The following is a 16,858-nucleotide window of genomic DNA, read 5'->3' as shown; positions in this document are numbered from 1 at the left end:
TTTCATCAGTGTAATAAAAATATTCAACTCCATCGCTTTCATAACAGAGATACTTTTCAAACTGTTTGCAGTGTTCATTAGCCTGCCATAAGAAGTGTCTGGAAACCCTGGCCATCCAGTGTGGCCATAAGAAGCTCCAGGGGAGGCTCCACCTCTTTGGCATCGACTTCACACAGGCGGCTAAAAACAGCCAGGATGGCATCCCCTTCATCATACGGAAGTGTACATCAGAAATTGAGAACAGGGCCCTCAACATCAAGGTATTATCAATCAAATATGAGAGATATTTGCTTTCCTCACTGACTGTTTACCTGCTATTCAAATGTAGACGGTCAAGACGACTGCTTTGTGGGAATTACTCTTAAGTCTCTAAATAAATGTTATTTTCTAAGAAATAAAGATGTGCTAGTTATCTTTTGCAAGCACATTCATGGCACCAGAAGTGAGTGCTGATAAGCCTTCATGTTAAAACTGAATAGAAAATGTTTTGTTGTAAATATAATTCATCCTCAAGTCAAAATATTTTGTCTAATTCTTTGACCCACATTGTATTCTTCAACTTAAAGTTTGCATGCATTTGCTGTAAATGCATATACTGCATGATGTTTCTATGTCTTCGGCATATCCAGTTAATATTCCTCAGGACAATTTTCATGCAGATTGCCACAGTGTTCCTAAAAATTGCATCTCATTTTCCTGTGTTGAATGCATTTTGTTTTTGTGCCGTGAAGGGAATCTACCGCGTGAACGGTGCCAAGTCTCGGGTCGAAAAGTTGTGCCAGGCTTTTGAGAATGGCAAGGATTTGGTGGAGCTCTCTGACCTTTATCCCCACGACATAAGCAACGTACTCAAACTCTACTTGAGACAGGTGGGCTGCTTTTCAGACCTTATCCTGATCTAGCATGGGGTATTATAAATTTACTCACACCTGCAAAGAGGCTCATCTAAATAAGGACACAAGATGGTTTAAAGTGTGTGCTGCAAAACAAAACCCTGCAGTGGTATTTATTTGTCTTTGTTTATTTTTGGTACATAACTCTTACCTCTCATCCGCTAGTGGCTAATCATATTTTCATTTCTGTCCCACTTGTCTATTTTACTTTCCATTTCAGTTGTCTCTGTTTATTATTAACTTCCTTGTTACATTTGTTTTTTCTGCTTCTTTTTTTCCCCTCATACTTTCCTCTGCAGCTTCCTGAGCCACTCATCCTGTTCCGCTATTATAACGACTTCATCGGTCTGGCCAAGGAGAGCCAGAGGATCATTGTGGAGGAACTGGAGGCCCTGCGGCTCAGTCCAACCCCAGTAACCCCAGCACAGGTCAGCGTGGATCTCAACCGGGTCCTCTTCAAAATCAAGGACCTGCTGAGGCAGCTGCCGCCAGCTCATTACAAGACGCTGCAGTTTCTTATAGAGCATCTGCACCGGTACAGTCACATGATCTATGAAACGCATTTCTGCTAAAGGCATCAGGAAATGGGTTTTTTAACTTCTTTTTACATTTATAAACAATATTCCTTCCCCTCTACAGGGTGACAGAGCAGTCAGAGGAGAACAAGATGACAGCGAGCAACCTTGGTATCATCTTCGGACCAACACTGATCAAACCGAGGCAGGCGGACGCAGATGTTTCCCTCTCCTCTCTGGTGGATTATCCGTATCAGGCACTCATTGTTGAGCTCCTGATCAGACATTACCAGATGATCTTTGACACCCCACTCAGTCCCCTGAGTGGCACCTCACCTACAGACGTTGATGCCACCCGCCTCACCCACCAGGAGAAGGAGCAGCAGCTGAGCAGGCACTCCAGGTCGCTGGGAGACATTAAGGAGGTGATTAGTAATTTGTTTTTATTGTTATTGCGAGTTTATATTTTCATTGGTACGGCACAGAGCAAGATTTAACCTGTGTCATTAAAACATTAAAAGGTGATTGACTCTGTGTTTTCTGTCTCTGTTCTTGTCTGTCTTACCATTACAGCAGAGCTCTAAGGTGTATAAGAGGCATTCCTCCATAATTCCTTCCTCCCACTTATTGGCTGAGGTTCAGGAGACACTGCCAAGCCTTGACGGAAGCGACTTTGAACCTGGTGAGTATCGGTACAAAACAAGGTAGCCAATAAAGCATAAGTATTTGACCAATCTTGCTCCTGAGGTTTGATCTCTGTGTGGAGGCTGCGGGATATTGTCTATGTTAGAGCTGCAGTCATTGACTGTTTAACTGATCAAAAAATCGCCCACTAATTTGATAATTGATTGATTTGGGTCATTTTGTGGATATTTTCTCATTTCTTTACACCATGACATTAAACTAAATATCTTTGGGTTGTGAATAAAATAAGACATTTGAGGACGCCATCAACAACTAATCACTAAATCAACAAAATAATCAACACGTAATGGTTGACGAATATCATTGTTAGTTACAGCCTGAGTCTATATATGTTATATAATTTCAGAAGTCCACCTCAATTTACTTGATATATATGTTTAACCTCTTGCTAATCCCTTTTTAAAAGTTGATGAAGTGGACTCAGAGGCCTTCAATGGGATTTTGTCATCAGGCGTCCCAGAGCTCCCAAAATCTGGTGAGAGCAGCCTCTGTCGTTCCCAGCATATCACTGTCGCCAGGGTCCAGCTCCGACACCCTCGCAACAAACTCTCCTCCCGGCCGGCGAGCATGCCAGCTGAACGGTTACTCAACCGAGGCCAAGTGGATGAGAACAATAGTCGGAACAGCACCGACCAAGACGACAGGAGAGGAGGCAGTTGCGACCAGTCCATTGAAGAGGTGGACGAAACTGAGAGTGCAAAATTGCGAGTGGGCACGCATTACCGGAGTACATTTATTGACACCCAGACATTACGCAGAACTTGGGACAAACAGTACAAGCACGATGTTACTTCCAGAACTGTCAGAATTGTGACCAGTTCGTCCACAGAGAGTACGGCAGCGGACGCCAGCAACTTTTCAACTTCTGTGCCCGTATCCTCATCATCTTTCTCGCTCGGAACTACTGCGAGTAACATTGGCACCTTCCCTAACAGACCTTACACTGTCGCAGTGCGACCTAGCAGGACTTTAAGAAGGGAGGACAATGTAAGCAAATACAACCTTGTAACAACAGCTTTCAGGGCTCCCAGAACTCTGCAGCCTCCACCTGGGACCTTCTACAAGCCCCCGTCAGGGAGCAAAGCTAAAGAGATGCAGAACAGCGCATTAGCTAACAGTGCAGAGGAAGAAGATGATGAGGAGGATGAGGATGATGAAGAGGAGGAGTTGGGGATTGAGATAGAGGTGTCTGTAGATGAGCCTCTTGAGGAAGACAATGAGGCCGAGCAGGCTCAGTCTCCAAGCTCTAGCCCAGAGGAACTGGGCCCAAACCAGGCCAAACCAGTGTACCAGAGACTACGGCCCAGACGCCTCCAAGAGGTCGAACATCGAGAGGCTCACTTTGTGTGATCATGCGAGTCATGGGCTATCAGAGATCTTAAAAAAACAGTGCTCGACTGTGAACAGTGTGTGCCATCAGACAAAGAATAAAAAACATCTGCATTGACTCTGCAAAGACAATTCCCAGATGGACAATTAAATGTACCTTTTGTCCTCAAAAGACAAACAAGATGCACTTAAAAAAAGCTGTATATATTTTTAACATGATTCACCATTTACCAATCACTTGCTCAATACACTCTGGCACCTGGTCAGAATATTTATAATTCTTTTTTTTTTTTTTTTTTTTAAACTGTGCAATTACATTTTATTTGAATATTTTGTACCAAGTTCTTACAGGCTCACCATGTATGTTTATATACCAAAAAAAAGAAAAATTGTTGAATTGTTACAATAGTGCATGTAGCCACAACACTGAAAAAAAGTTTGGTGCACTTATCAGTACTCTCACACAAATCTTTTCTGTTTCTACCTACTGTGAGTCAGAATGTTTTAAACTGTTACATTTAGATTATAATTAATCATTTTGCTAATAACTTGTGTATAAAGCAATATATTGACCTTCGTTACATGCTGTACTGGGTCTCTGCATTGGCGTTTGTTGATGTTATGAAGCAGCAGTTGCAAAGGGTATAAATCCACTTGTTTTTTTTACTGTTGAACTTGTATGGTGTCAACTTACACTGATCTGAAAAGCTTTTAGAAATGCCTCTGGATTGTATAATGGCATTCTATTTCTTATTTTGATATAACATTTCTTAATAGCCAAAGCTGTATTCTTTTTACAACTGACTTAGTTTGATAAATAACCTAAACCTTACAGGTTCTTTGTAAGTAATAGGAAGAGCAGCATTTATTTAAATGGTATCTGTTTTTCATGGTAATGTACAAGGTTGACAGAATGTTGAAGAGTTCAGTATAAAAAAAGAACAGGTACATGAAAACACCCTTTTGTAACTTATTAAAATATATCCGACAACTTCCAACTTCCAACTTCCACGATGGTTGTTTTTTTTTCTACTTCAATATGTTAAAATTTCATTTAAAAAGAAGAATTTTACTCATGATTACTGCACATTATGGATTGTTATTTATACAAAGAAAAACTATATGCGTTTAATACACGTTATGGAGTGTTATTTATACAAAGAAAAACTTTATCCATATAATACAATCAGCTGCTGGACTTTTACAAAGTAGAACACGTTGTCACCCAGTCACCAGAATAAATGTTAGCATTGTGCATTTCTGCTAAGCATGTATATGTAACATTTGTACTATTATATAATGGATATGTTGAAACTTTAAGTTTCCAGTTATCTATTTCAGTAATGGTTAGAAAAGGTCATGTTTAAGCTTAATTTGCCCACTTTTGTTGGCACCATCGCCACTGAAAATGCCACATCTTTCTAAAAACCAACCGGTTTTGTTGTTTGTTGGCCTTGAACATAAGTCTGGTTGTTGGCAGCCATTTCACCGTTTCAGGCCACCCGCTATCCACTTCACCTCCTGATGACAAAGTCAGCTTGTGTAGGTGTAATCAAAACTACATGACTTTGGAAACATTGATATGTGTATGAAACATCATTTCCTTCTGCTGACTGGGCAGCCTGTGAATGTATAGAAAAGCTCATTTTCGTTCAGTTGTAATTGAAATTTGCATATTCATTCTTTACCAGTTGTGGGATTATAACAGAGGTAGGATTATAACGTAGGCCAGGTGGTTAGGTCATGTGTGCCTCCGCAGAGAGACGAGAGCGTTCGCAGTCTCCCAACACTGAGAAAGGAGATTAAATCAATCTGCTTAACTATTCACAAGGTCTGGATTCTAGCTGTGTTAGCAACCTCAAGGAGCACTCGGTAGAATATTTGGTGTTATGCTTCATGTAGTGGGTATCACTCTCCAGTGCAAGCGTTCTTCTGAGGTAAGTGATATTTCAGTCTGAACTATAGCCATGCTTTTGAATTTAGTACATGTACTTATAGTTATTCATGTGGTAGCCATAAAAACACATGATGATAGCTGTAACTGACCTAGATTAAAGTTTGTTACAGGCACTGGGACTATTCAGTAGTTTTTGTTGGTGACTTTAATCATGAATAGTACTGAGAGAATGTTTAGAGACTGTAAAGGTCTCTTTTTACTCTGACCATGTGAAGTGTCTTGAGCTCATTAACCTCATTACAGAGCTATTGCTAGCCTTCACATGGAGTACTCGCAGGATGAATGGATGGACACCTCTATGGAGTTTATCCACAATATTAAGCTTTCCAAATGCAAATTATACTATAACTGTTTTTGTAAACAGGTAGAGGTAGTTTCATTAAGCTCATGAGAGTGTTGTGGACTTGTTGAGTACAGGTTTGTTGGCTGGTGCCGGCCCCTGCGGGGGTGAGACAGAGGAACCATGGGGGCAGGAAGACAGGTCAAACTCCTGCTGTGGAAGAACTGGACCATCCGCAGGAGACAAAGGGTAAAATCCTTTCATATAGCAATTACAACCCACATTTTATGAGGATTTTGTTGCTAAAATGCCCCCATTCTTTGCAGATGATATCAACTATTTAACTGAAAATGCAAAAGTAAAATAATGAACTATAGAAATAACTTTCACGTTACCTTTTAAAGTCAACTTTTTGTTTTTGATGCCTCTTTCAGGCGTAAAAATGAAAGTGACATTAGAAATGTTGCTGACTTGTAAAATTGATGGAAGTAAAAAATCAGATTCCAAGAAAAGATCTTGTATAATATCACCAGAATATTCTGGTAAGATTGATCAAGGAACTCTTTCATATCATTTTGAAAGTTGTGTTTTGTTTTGTCTTGTGGCATTTCATCATATCCCATAGCATAGTATAATTCTTCAGTAGTAACATAAAGTACAAATGGAAGATTCATAATCAAACTACTGCTCTATTGCCCTACTTTATCAATCAATAAATGATAGGCATATTTATACTACATATTATGCAGAGCTCCACTTTTTTGCACATTCTTTTATACAACAAACAATGTGGATGACATCTGAATGACTCCCTCACTGCCCTTAAACAACATTTAGAATAAAATGCATTAGAAAATGTATTTTGTGCTCTCCCACCAGGTGCGTTTCTTCATGGAGATCATGTGGCCTGTTGTGCTGTTCATGGGTCTGGTGTGGCTAAGACGAGTGAATCCACTTTACCGTCAACATGAATGTAAGTAAACACTGCCTCACGAGAGAACGTTTCAATCCACAGGGAAAGAAATTCATCTTGTTCATAAATATTTGTATGAAGCAATGAAAGCCAACAGCATCTCCTCTACCACAGGCCACTTCCCCAACAAGGCCATGCCCTCCACAGGGGTCCTGCCATGGATCCAGGGAATCATCTGTAATGCCAACAACCCTTGTTTTCAATACCCCACCCGTGGTGAATCTCCTGGCCTGGTGTCCAACTACAACAACTCCATGTAAGCATCACCCTGGGCTGGTAGAAGGAGGTCATTTTAAGCCAGAGGTGTTGAATTTCTATGAAACATTGTATCTGAGGCGAAAGTAATTAAATTAAAGCGTCAGTGTGTGCATACATGTGGCATAGCATAAAATTCTGAAATCTATACATAGTCATTCTGTTCACGCTCCTCTGCTCCTGTGTATGCTGTTAATCTGCTGTTCAACAAGACTAAATCTGTGGGATTTGTTATTCACTTTGCTCCGCAGATTGGCTCGGTTCTACATGGATGCCCAGGAGCTTCTTTTTAGTGACCCAGAGTTTCTGCAGCTCGATCGCCTTTGGAGGGAACTGAATGCTATGAGTAACTTTATGGACACCCTGCGCACCCATCCTGAACAAGTCTCAGGTCAGTGCTTCAGCCTTTCATCAACATACTGCAAATCCACTGTCTGCAGAGGCAAACCCGATGTCACTAGAGTAGATTTGACTGTCAGAATACAGTCGTCTTTTAGTAGTAAAAAAGTTTGACGTATTGACGTGGGTAACACAACAAAGTCTAAGTTCAGTCAGTCCTTTTGCTTCACAACAAGATGGAGACAACCATCCAGTCTCCAGAGCTGGAGACACTTAATCACAATGCATCACATTCCAACACAACAACCCACCCATTGTTAAACATGCCAATAAAAAACAACAGTGCACACATGTACATTCTTTTTTAAGACAGTTTCAATGTACAAAAACAACCATTAACATATTTGAATTAGACCATTAGACCATGATTTTTAACCTGGAACTGTCATCTGGTCAAAAACCACGTCAATGTCTACGTCATTTCTCACACATTTTCCCATCAGTCTGTCTGTGTATCTGTGTGGCCTAACAGGATTACATCACATGGGTTTAAGAAAGGCCCGTAACGTAAGCTGCTTACTTTCACCACCGCCGTGTTGTTTATTTGGTGGGAAAGCATTTCACGCACCCTCTGTCCATGCTCTTCTTACCGCAAGACAACATTTAAACACTGAGCTGATCTCAGGGGACACAATGTAAACAACAACGTCTGTTCACGGCAACATATACATGTACATCTATACAGTGTGTTTCCCAGCCAAATAAACCTTTATGATGGGAGTGGAATGAGTGCATTCCAGCCTGTGAATTATTACGTCTGGACGTTCTCTATGCTGCCACTCACATGGAGAAATACATAGATGGACTAACAGAGCGAAAAGAGATACGGATCCACATTCCATGGAAGTTCCCATGAGCCTCGGGGCAGAAAATTGAATCATGTTGAGAACCATGTTATGTAATCTACTCGTCATGACTGGACATATCAAACAGAAAATGTTTGAGTCGACGTTTGCATTTCATGTGCAAGCAAGTTGTGTGTATGTGTGTGCATGTTATATTTATGTATGCATAGACCTATGTTCATGGGTCCATAGGCGTATAATCCTCATAGTTATGATATAACGTATAAGAATGGCACACTGTCTCATGGGCAGTTTGTGAGAGAATGGGCCCCTGTGTACAGATATGGAAAGGGCCCCACTACCTCTCCCTCACAGGAGCAAAACACACAAAATTTGTGGCAGTTTTGCATCTTATTGTAGTCATTTTATGTCTCCTTGTGGTTGTTTTTGTAGTCATCTGGGTTGCTTTGGGTTAATTTCCTGTCATACTGAGGTAATTTTATGTCTCTTTGGGTTAAATGTATGTCTTTTTTTGGTGATTTCATGTTTTTTTGTTGTTTTTCTTTATTTTAGTTATTTTGCATCTTTGTGGTCTTTTTGAGTGTCTTCCTGGTTTGTATGTGTTAATTTGAGTGACATTTTGCAAGTGAAGGCCAGGGGTCCACTTGACACTTTGAGTCTCTATAGTTTGACCATTTTAGAAATACACAATTTACGTATTTCTGGCACAGAGTTTGATGACAAGATTGATGGCCACTACATGCTACATATGAAGTTACAGCCAGCAGCCTATTAACATAAAGACTGGAGGCAGGGGGAAACAGCAGTGCTCTCGGCACTTATAAAGTTCACTTATTACCACCATATATCTTTATTTAATCATACAAAAATCACAGTGTACAAATGGAAATTAAAGGACTTGATCAGTGCCTCTTAAATGTTCACTTGGTGTGTGTAACCTCACCACAAAAACAAGTGGTTGCTATCAACACAGAGGGTGTGATTTTTCGACTAACTGGTCTGTCAGATATTACACTTTTGTCTCACCACCTCTTGGATGGAAGCGGGATATCGGACATTTCCATGTAAATTTCTTGTGTTCTTTGGGCTTTAGGGATCAGTATTTCCCATAATTTTCTCTCCCTGTCTTGCTTTTTGGTTTGTTTTTGGTTTCAAGTAGGCACATGAGAATTTCATCACCAGGCAAGTCAGTATAGGGCTAAACCTGGATGCAGGCCAGGCCAGCACTTTGCTTGACTTTATTCATGCACAGACAAGCTGCCAGAAATAATGAGATGGTGCAAAGTTGGAGTGACTTCATCTGACGTTCCTCTCCTTGTAATGCAACAGATTTGTTTCAACTTGCCTATAATATGTGCCAATATCCACTTTGTGACAATAGAGTGTGTTTTGTGGTGCACACAAGAGTGCCCCTTTCATTCACAATAACCGACTCTGTCTCTCTGTGTAGGCCGAGGAGTAAAGGTGGAGACGATTCTCAAGGACGATGAGAGTCTGACATCATTCCTGCTGAGAGACATTCCTCTGACAGAGTCTGTGGTGTATCAACTAGTCAATGCCCAAATTAGGCCTGAACAGGTACACAGGCGCACGCACTCACGCACGTATACACACACACACACACACACACACACACACACACACACACACACACACAATGAAGGTAAGACAACATCTTATGCTTCACATCACAATACAGATGTAACTTGGACCAAATCTTTCCATGTTTTTGTTTCTAAGTGGCTTATGGTGACAACAATTTTTGAAATTGGTCCAGTACTTTGTGAGAGAGCAGCGGCAAAGAAGGCTACATCAACAACCAAATGTGTGCTGTTAATTTATGTCCACTAAAGTTCTTGATTTTGACACTGATGGGCTTGCAGATTGTTATAAATGTCGAACAACACCCCTACGAAGATAGACCTTTTGTTTAACTTAGGAAAGAGAGTCACAAAATTGCTATTGTATATTCCCCCAGACTCCATATAAATTTACTTTACTTTTATAATTATAAAGCCAATTTGTTTCAAAGTTGGCAGAAACAAACAAACAAAAAATCACAAAAACCATTTTAGTTTGGTTCCTGACTATGCCACCAATCACCAAATCTGGTTTGGTCTAAATAAACCCTTAATTCACTCTGTTACATGTGAAAATTTGCTGGCTTAATACATGATTAAAGCAATTCTTATTTAAACGGAGTCTGGTTAGGTTCGCAATAGTGATTTTGGGGCTCTTTCTCGTGTAACAAAAAGGATTTTACTCTTAAACAAAAAGGTCTGTCTCTGTTTCTATTATATGATAGTAATCTGAGCCTGTCAGTGGCAAAAACAAGCACTTTTAGTGAACATAACTCAAATGTGCCGAGAGTGGTTTAATGCTGCCAGTTTTGTCTCACTCAATACTGGAGCAATTACAAAACTTTTTGGCTCCAAATAGTCACCTTGGGTCAAAAGAAAGTATAGGAAAATAGGGTCCAAGTTGAAAAAAATCCCCTTTTAAATTACCTTTTAACAACAATTCGTTTGGGAAGGACAAGAAAATATTCTTCATGTAAAGACTTGTCGCCTCTACTCCATATTTGAGTTTAAGGAGTTGACTTCAGGTATGATCTGACTGAATGGTGTCATTTTTTTTCTGGCTGACAAATGGCTGGAAAAAATCCGCCTTTGGCAATCCACACACATGAAAATACACACGTACATCCATGTATGCCAATTCATCCAGACACATGTATCCTGCTGGCAAGTTTCGCTTTAAATCCCCTAACACGCCTTCCTCTGAATCACAGCTTATCTGATAGTAATGTCAAGTATAAATGAGTCATCAACTTTGAAGGAGCTAGATTGTATAATAGGTGATCACATCTGTAGAGATGCAGGTTTTTCCGACAAAAGCAACTTTCATCATATCTACATTTCATCCATTCATCAATCCACTACAGTCTTTTTTCATGCTCCTATCCCAGCATGCTTTATTAAGACTGTACAAACAGCTCAACATGACAAGCAAATACATTCACAGCATTATATGACATTATAAAGGAACAAAAATTCTATACTTTGAAAACTGTATTTTTTTTCATTGGAAATTTCCATTCACAGTTTAACTCTTTAATGTTGAAAGCTATTTATTTGTGGGAACCTAAACAGAAAATACTGACATGTGAAGTGCAGTAAAATATAACACACTGCAGTGATACCAGAAAGTACATAATTAAGTTTTTGTTTGAAACGAATGTAACCAACGTGCATGCCTGTCTATATACATTTTTTCCAGTTTGCCTCTGGTGTTCCAGCCTTGCATTTAAAGGATATTGCCTGCAGCCTGACACTGCTGGAGCGATTCCTCATCTTCCCCAGCCGCCGAGGACTCTACGCTGTTCGCAATGCCATGTGCATTCTTACCCCACAACGGCTACAGATCATTGAGGACAAATTCTACGCCAATGTCGACTTTTTCAAGCTCTTCAGGCTGGTCAGTGTTGGCTAAGATGTTAAATATACCATAATTCAATTTTACCAACTATCGTATATAAAGAATGCCCTCAATAATCACCCTCAGTAGGTTGTGGATACTTGCCAAGGCTCATTGATAAAAGTGTCAGCCTTTTATTTAACAGTTTACTATTTTTACTGAGACATTTTGAAACAATCTTTTGTGATCTAGAAACATCATTGTAAATGAGTCAAATACATTTGGCATAACCTGGCAGTGATCCATTTAGTTTATGAATAGAAAAGGCCAGTATAGAGCTATGGTTGGATGAGTCCCATCTGGGGTGTTGCCATGTTTATTAAATTATTTGTAAAGATCTTCAATGGCCATTCACAGCAGGCTGACTGCTGGCAGGATGACTTGAGGTTAAGCTGGCATAAAGCTATTTTGCAAATGTCACAGCCTGCCAAATACTACATTTGGACATATGCAAAATAGTTATCAAACAGTGTCATGTACAAGTTAACTTTAAACCACAGTATGGGTCTTACTTATGCATTAATCTTGTTGACAAGTTAATTTATGAGGAGCTTTTGTTTGTTAAGTGTTTCGGGAATCTATTTATGTTTGGTGCCACTTTATAACAATAATCAATAATAAGTACTAAATTGATGACTGATTAAATTTAAGTTAAAAAAAAACCCCAAAACAATCGTATGATGAAATGATAATGAAGAATTTTTTATTAATAGTGCTTTGATTTATGATATTTTGACACTTAATTTTTGCAGACATTTATTTTTTATAATGTCTACAATCTTAAACTATTAGAACATAAAATATAAATTTAAATGTAAATTACAGCATTACTAATAATTAGTAAACATGAATTATCCTTGTATTGTTTGTTAACATTAAAATAACTATTAAGTAAAGTTTAATTATTTATCAAGTTACCTCTTTATTAATAATGGTTCATATAAAGTGCTATCCAAATAATGAAAAAGATACTCTTTTAAAGCAGTACACCCACTAATTTTGAGTCATCAACATTTATTGATATCCCGTATTATATCATCACACAGCTTCAGCTCCGTATAAGAGAGATGTCCCTGTTATTTTGTACATTCAGTGTATTAGCTCATGCTGCAGCTTATCATCAGCCGTCTGTGCCCAAATCACATCTGGATCGAAACTTAACAAGCCCTCACAGGCCTATCGTACAGCATGTTTAAGGTCGGGAGCTGCAATGGATAAACAGCTGGCAGTGTTTTTATAAGGGCTCTGAGTCACAGGGAGGGACAAACGGTTCTCAGGGAAGTTGGCTTTGTGTCTTAAGTAAATAAAGTCTACTGCAGGACATCATTCTCAGGGAATGTTAAAAGGACCATATTTTATTATTTTAAAGGTTCTGTATGTGACATTCAGAGCATTAATATAGCAGCAAATCACAGTTTGCTATGTAAAGATAAAATGGAGTAATGGCATTTTAAGCAGAGAATGTAGTCATGATCCTTGTGTGTATAGGTGCGTCTCTGTAGTTTGTTAAGCCTGTCAGGCCATGTGTGCACATTAATGCATCTGTGTATCCCATTGGCAAGCTCATTACAGCCACTTTGTACTGTGCTCATACTGACATCGAGTTGGCGTTTTTGCAGAAGCGTAGTGCCCACCCTCTTCTTCCTCCCTGATTGGTACCGTTAGCTTTGCTGATGTTGTTTAGTGTTCTTTAAGGCACAGTTAGCTGCTAGCCACCAGCTCAGCAACCTCCATGTTGAAAACTGTGTCCAGACAACTCATGTACTCTGAATTCGGCACAGAGCATCTTTAAAAAGGCCGAAAATTTAAGATATAAATATCACCCTGCATTAACATGTTGTTGTTCAGAAAGGATTATGTGTAAAGTGGTTAAAATAATATGAATACACAGTATTTAACAATCAATAAAGAATGCCACTAATATGTAAAAACGATAGAAAAAACTTCTATTAATAAATATGGATAAGCGTAATGCCTGCAGATGATGAATGCAGGTCAAACTCCTTGTAAAAGTTGTTTACATGGGATTTACTTTCTGAGTAATTTAATACTTTTCTGAATACAGAAAACAAACTTGAATCAACATTTAAAAACATGACAGAATGATCTCTAAAAAGTAATAAACTAATATCTCTTTATTGAAAAAAAAAATCAGGGAAGATGTTATTTCAATTCAACAGGGCCTTTTCTTTTTTTCATCTGCAAGAGATTTAGTTTAGAGTGTACTGCAGGTATGGGTGATGTGAAACAGCCATGAGCATTAGCTGAGCAGGCAGACTAGGCCTCCGTCTGTAATTAGCTTAGTGGAGAGACACTCCTCTGTTTAGTAATCACAAGGCACTTAGTGTAAACATAGCCCACAAAGAGACAGACGCCAACAATGGCTGACCTTCGCCTCATCTTCATCCATGCACAATCACATGGGACTTTGTAAGTCTGTGTGTGTTTATGTGTGTGTGGTGATGGTGGTCCTGTTTGCACCTAATGAAAAAGGAACTACTGCAGAAGCCATATTTTGTAATTTTGTGGTATTTTAACTGGCTTTTTATATGTCTGTGGACAGATTTTTTCAATTCAGTAACATCAAAGCTAAACAGGATTCAGTCACAAAGCTCTAAATGTGTGTAGTTGAGATCACAAAGAAGTTCAGAAGTAGGTGGTCCAAGCAAGAGCGCTGGAAGTAAGGGGGTAGGAATTAGGGCAGGGGCCGTTTTGCATCCACTTTATACCCTTGGCCCAATTTGGCTTTAAATTGCGGATTGCTGCATTGCGGCAGGAGTGATCCCATCACAAGGTGGGAGTCTCTTTAAAATATATTAATTTTCTCATTTTGTCCACACAATTGAATAGTACTCAGTGTAGAAATTCATTGGATTTGTCAGCATAAACAGTTTATTTACAGAGTCCCCTTCTATAGGAGCAGGGGCAGGTCCCGACTTTTTTTCTACTGGGGTGGCCCAAGTGGGGTGCTGACTTATGCAGGGGTGGCATGTATGTATGAGGTCTGCTGCAGGCACACGCATCAGCATAGCTTTAATCTACCATTTTTGTCTCCACTACCCATACCTACTTTAATTACTAACATTGCGGTTTCTTACATTCCTGTTCATAGTTTAGTTAAACAAATAAATAGACCTACTAATCACCACATAACAGAGTGACACCACACAAATGTAACATTAGTTTCCGTACTTTATGAAAGACATTGTTGCTCTAAAAGTGCAAACAAAACTAAAGTTCCAACAAATTCAAACAAATAAGCCTCGGTGAACTAACTTTCGAACAGTTGTAACACTTTAGTTGTACTTACAATTAGTCAGGTTAGACACTTCTCTGGCACATTGCTGCCTCTCAGGTTTAAAACTCAGTATCCCCAATAAACAAACATTCAGTTTAGTGGTCAAACTATTCACACTAACTGGGCAGATAAACGTAATGGTTGTAATGGTGTGGCACCTGGGGTGGCCCGTGCCAGTTTAGAAATGACTGGATATTGATTTTGATCCTGCATGAGTGGAGTAAGAACAGTAAGCACAGTGACCACAAGGACAAAACCTTGCAGGGTAAGACTGTGGTCAAGTGGACAATAAAGGTTTCTAAAAATAATAATGGATGACAAGAAAGACAGAAAGCTTTTTACGATGTTCCACTGTTTTAAGTATTGTTTTCTTTGAAGCTTTATTGTAAACAGTTGAAAAGCAAACTCTTGAGGAAGCTGTGAATGTCTGTGTGCGCTCACTGCTCTCTGATTGGCTGGATCTATATATATGTGAGAGGGAAGGATGTCTTCTCTGGCAGTTCTGAGTCTTGGCTTCATGCTGCTTCCTGGAACCTTTAGCCTATTGTGTCGTGAGCTGGCGGGAGGACCGACGGATCCTTAAGAGAAAGCAGTGCTCAGCAGATATACTATCTGAATGATGAAGGCAATTTTTAGTGCACAATTTGAAATCAGATGCTTTACAGCACATAAACATGTTGCTTTATGGCAGACAGACAAAAAAAGTAAAACAGAGCATAATTTTGAGTACACTTTGTATCTAAATTCTTCTAACTTTTGGTGATTAAATGTTTGCACCAAGCAAAAGAGAAAAAAAAAGTTCAAGTATTCATATTAAAATTATGTACTTGTGTTTCACCCCAGCTTCCTCGTGTGCTGGACAATCACTCTGAGGGCGTTGAAATCCAGCTGTGGGTACGGGTCGTCTCTGCAGTCTCGGACAAACTGCGAGAGGTAAGGCATGGTTCACGCAGCTCTCAGTCTAGCTCCACTCAAAAGTTCACCGCTTGCTATTTTTAGCTGTCAGGAAACAGTTGCTTCCTCCTGCCTGAGTTTTTACGCAAACACAGACAGTAGGGGGATATCATTTAGTGCGTATGAGGAAGGCTAAATCCAGAATGGCTACACCTCTTTAGCCTTAAAAACAGATACATCATCATAAAGGGACCATCCTAATGGAAACAACAATGAGGCTGCAGAATAGGTGAAACCTCCAAATGTGGAAAAGGTTACACATCAGTGGTGATTGAATGGTCTGTTTGTGTATCTCAGTGACAATGAGTCCATGCACTTTTTTATTATTTTGCTGAGATTACTCATTATTCATCAGTGTTTTCACTTAGCTTGGTCACGACTATGAGATGTCTCCAGTGGACGGTGTCTACTATACGATTCTGTATCTGTGCAACTGTATCCATGTGATTTGTGGTGTACTTGTATTTTAAGCATCCAGTGTACGTGCATGCGTGGGAGTGCTGTCGTGTTTGTTGTGGATGTTTCCATGGGATATTTAGTGAAGCTGACAGTCTGACATCCTGTTGGCAAGACACTTGTCTTTGTCTTTACTGTAGACAGTCTACAGTCGACCACAAATTAAAAAAAAAAGGGGATCAAACAAAAATAAAAAATAAATAAATAATTCAAGTTGTTGCTATTGATAAACTAATTATTTTTAAGGCAGCCCAGTGTTGCTATGTGAAGAGTACATACCTCTGAAATAAATAAATATATAAATATTGCTGTTGTCATTTAGTTTAAAGCTATTTGATTGGCTGTAGCTCATGTCCGTGATTTCTTTTTTCCAGTTTTTATTTGCTGAAGGCCTCTTGATTTTTTCTCTTCATCTAGGCAGAATATGATTATATAATCACCATTAGGTGTGTGACCAGGGTGCAGCCCATATAACATATCAGTGCTTTCATTTCACTGTGATTGCTGATCTTGAAAAAGGCCTGGGGGCTGAAAGGTCATCAGAATAAAAGAGAAACATGG

The 16,858-nt window shown here is 39.4% G+C and overlaps 2 protein-coding genes across 5 annotated transcripts in view; both read left to right on the top strand.

The window, feature by feature from the left end:
* arhgap29a (Rho GTPase activating protein 29a) overlaps positions 1-4,447 on the top strand; it is a 40,937-nt gene extending 36,490 nt beyond the window's left edge. For 3 of the 4 annotated variants that reach the window (XM_042510112.1, XM_042510115.1, XM_042510116.1), the window contains 6 exons: positions 72-260; positions 732-869; positions 1,193-1,428; positions 1,533-1,833; positions 1,982-2,090; positions 2,520-4,447. In XM_042510112.1, the coding sequence (XP_042366046.1) occupies positions 72-260; positions 732-869; positions 1,193-1,428; positions 1,533-1,833; positions 1,982-2,090; positions 2,520-3,463 (1,917 nt within the window). In that variant the 3' untranslated portion in view covers positions 3,464-4,447. The remainder of the gene's footprint in view (positions 1-71; positions 261-731; positions 870-1,192; positions 1,429-1,532; positions 1,834-1,981; positions 2,091-2,519) is intronic. The other variant, XM_042510113.1, reaches the window with a different exon arrangement.
* A 2,123-nt stretch (positions 4,448-6,570) lies between these two features.
* LOC121960485 (retinal-specific phospholipid-transporting ATPase ABCA4-like) overlaps positions 6,571-16,858 on the top strand; it is a 40,570-nt gene continuing 30,282 nt past the window's right edge. Inside the window, 6 exon segments of the mRNA XM_042510201.1 lie at positions 6,571-6,652; positions 6,767-6,908; positions 7,159-7,298; positions 9,563-9,690; positions 11,392-11,589; positions 15,731-15,820. Of these exon segments, the coding sequence (XP_042366135.1) occupies positions 6,571-6,652; positions 6,767-6,908; positions 7,159-7,298; positions 9,563-9,690; positions 11,392-11,589; positions 15,731-15,820 (780 nt within the window).

This window comes from Plectropomus leopardus, chromosome 21 (assembly GCF_008729295.1).
Source record: "Plectropomus leopardus isolate mb chromosome 21, YSFRI_Pleo_2.0, whole genome shotgun sequence".
Lineage (NCBI taxonomy): Eukaryota > Metazoa > Chordata > Actinopteri > Perciformes > Serranidae > Plectropomus > Plectropomus leopardus.
The sequence above is the reverse complement of the archived record's forward strand: the minus strand, read 5'-3'. Positions and strand labels throughout refer to the sequence as shown.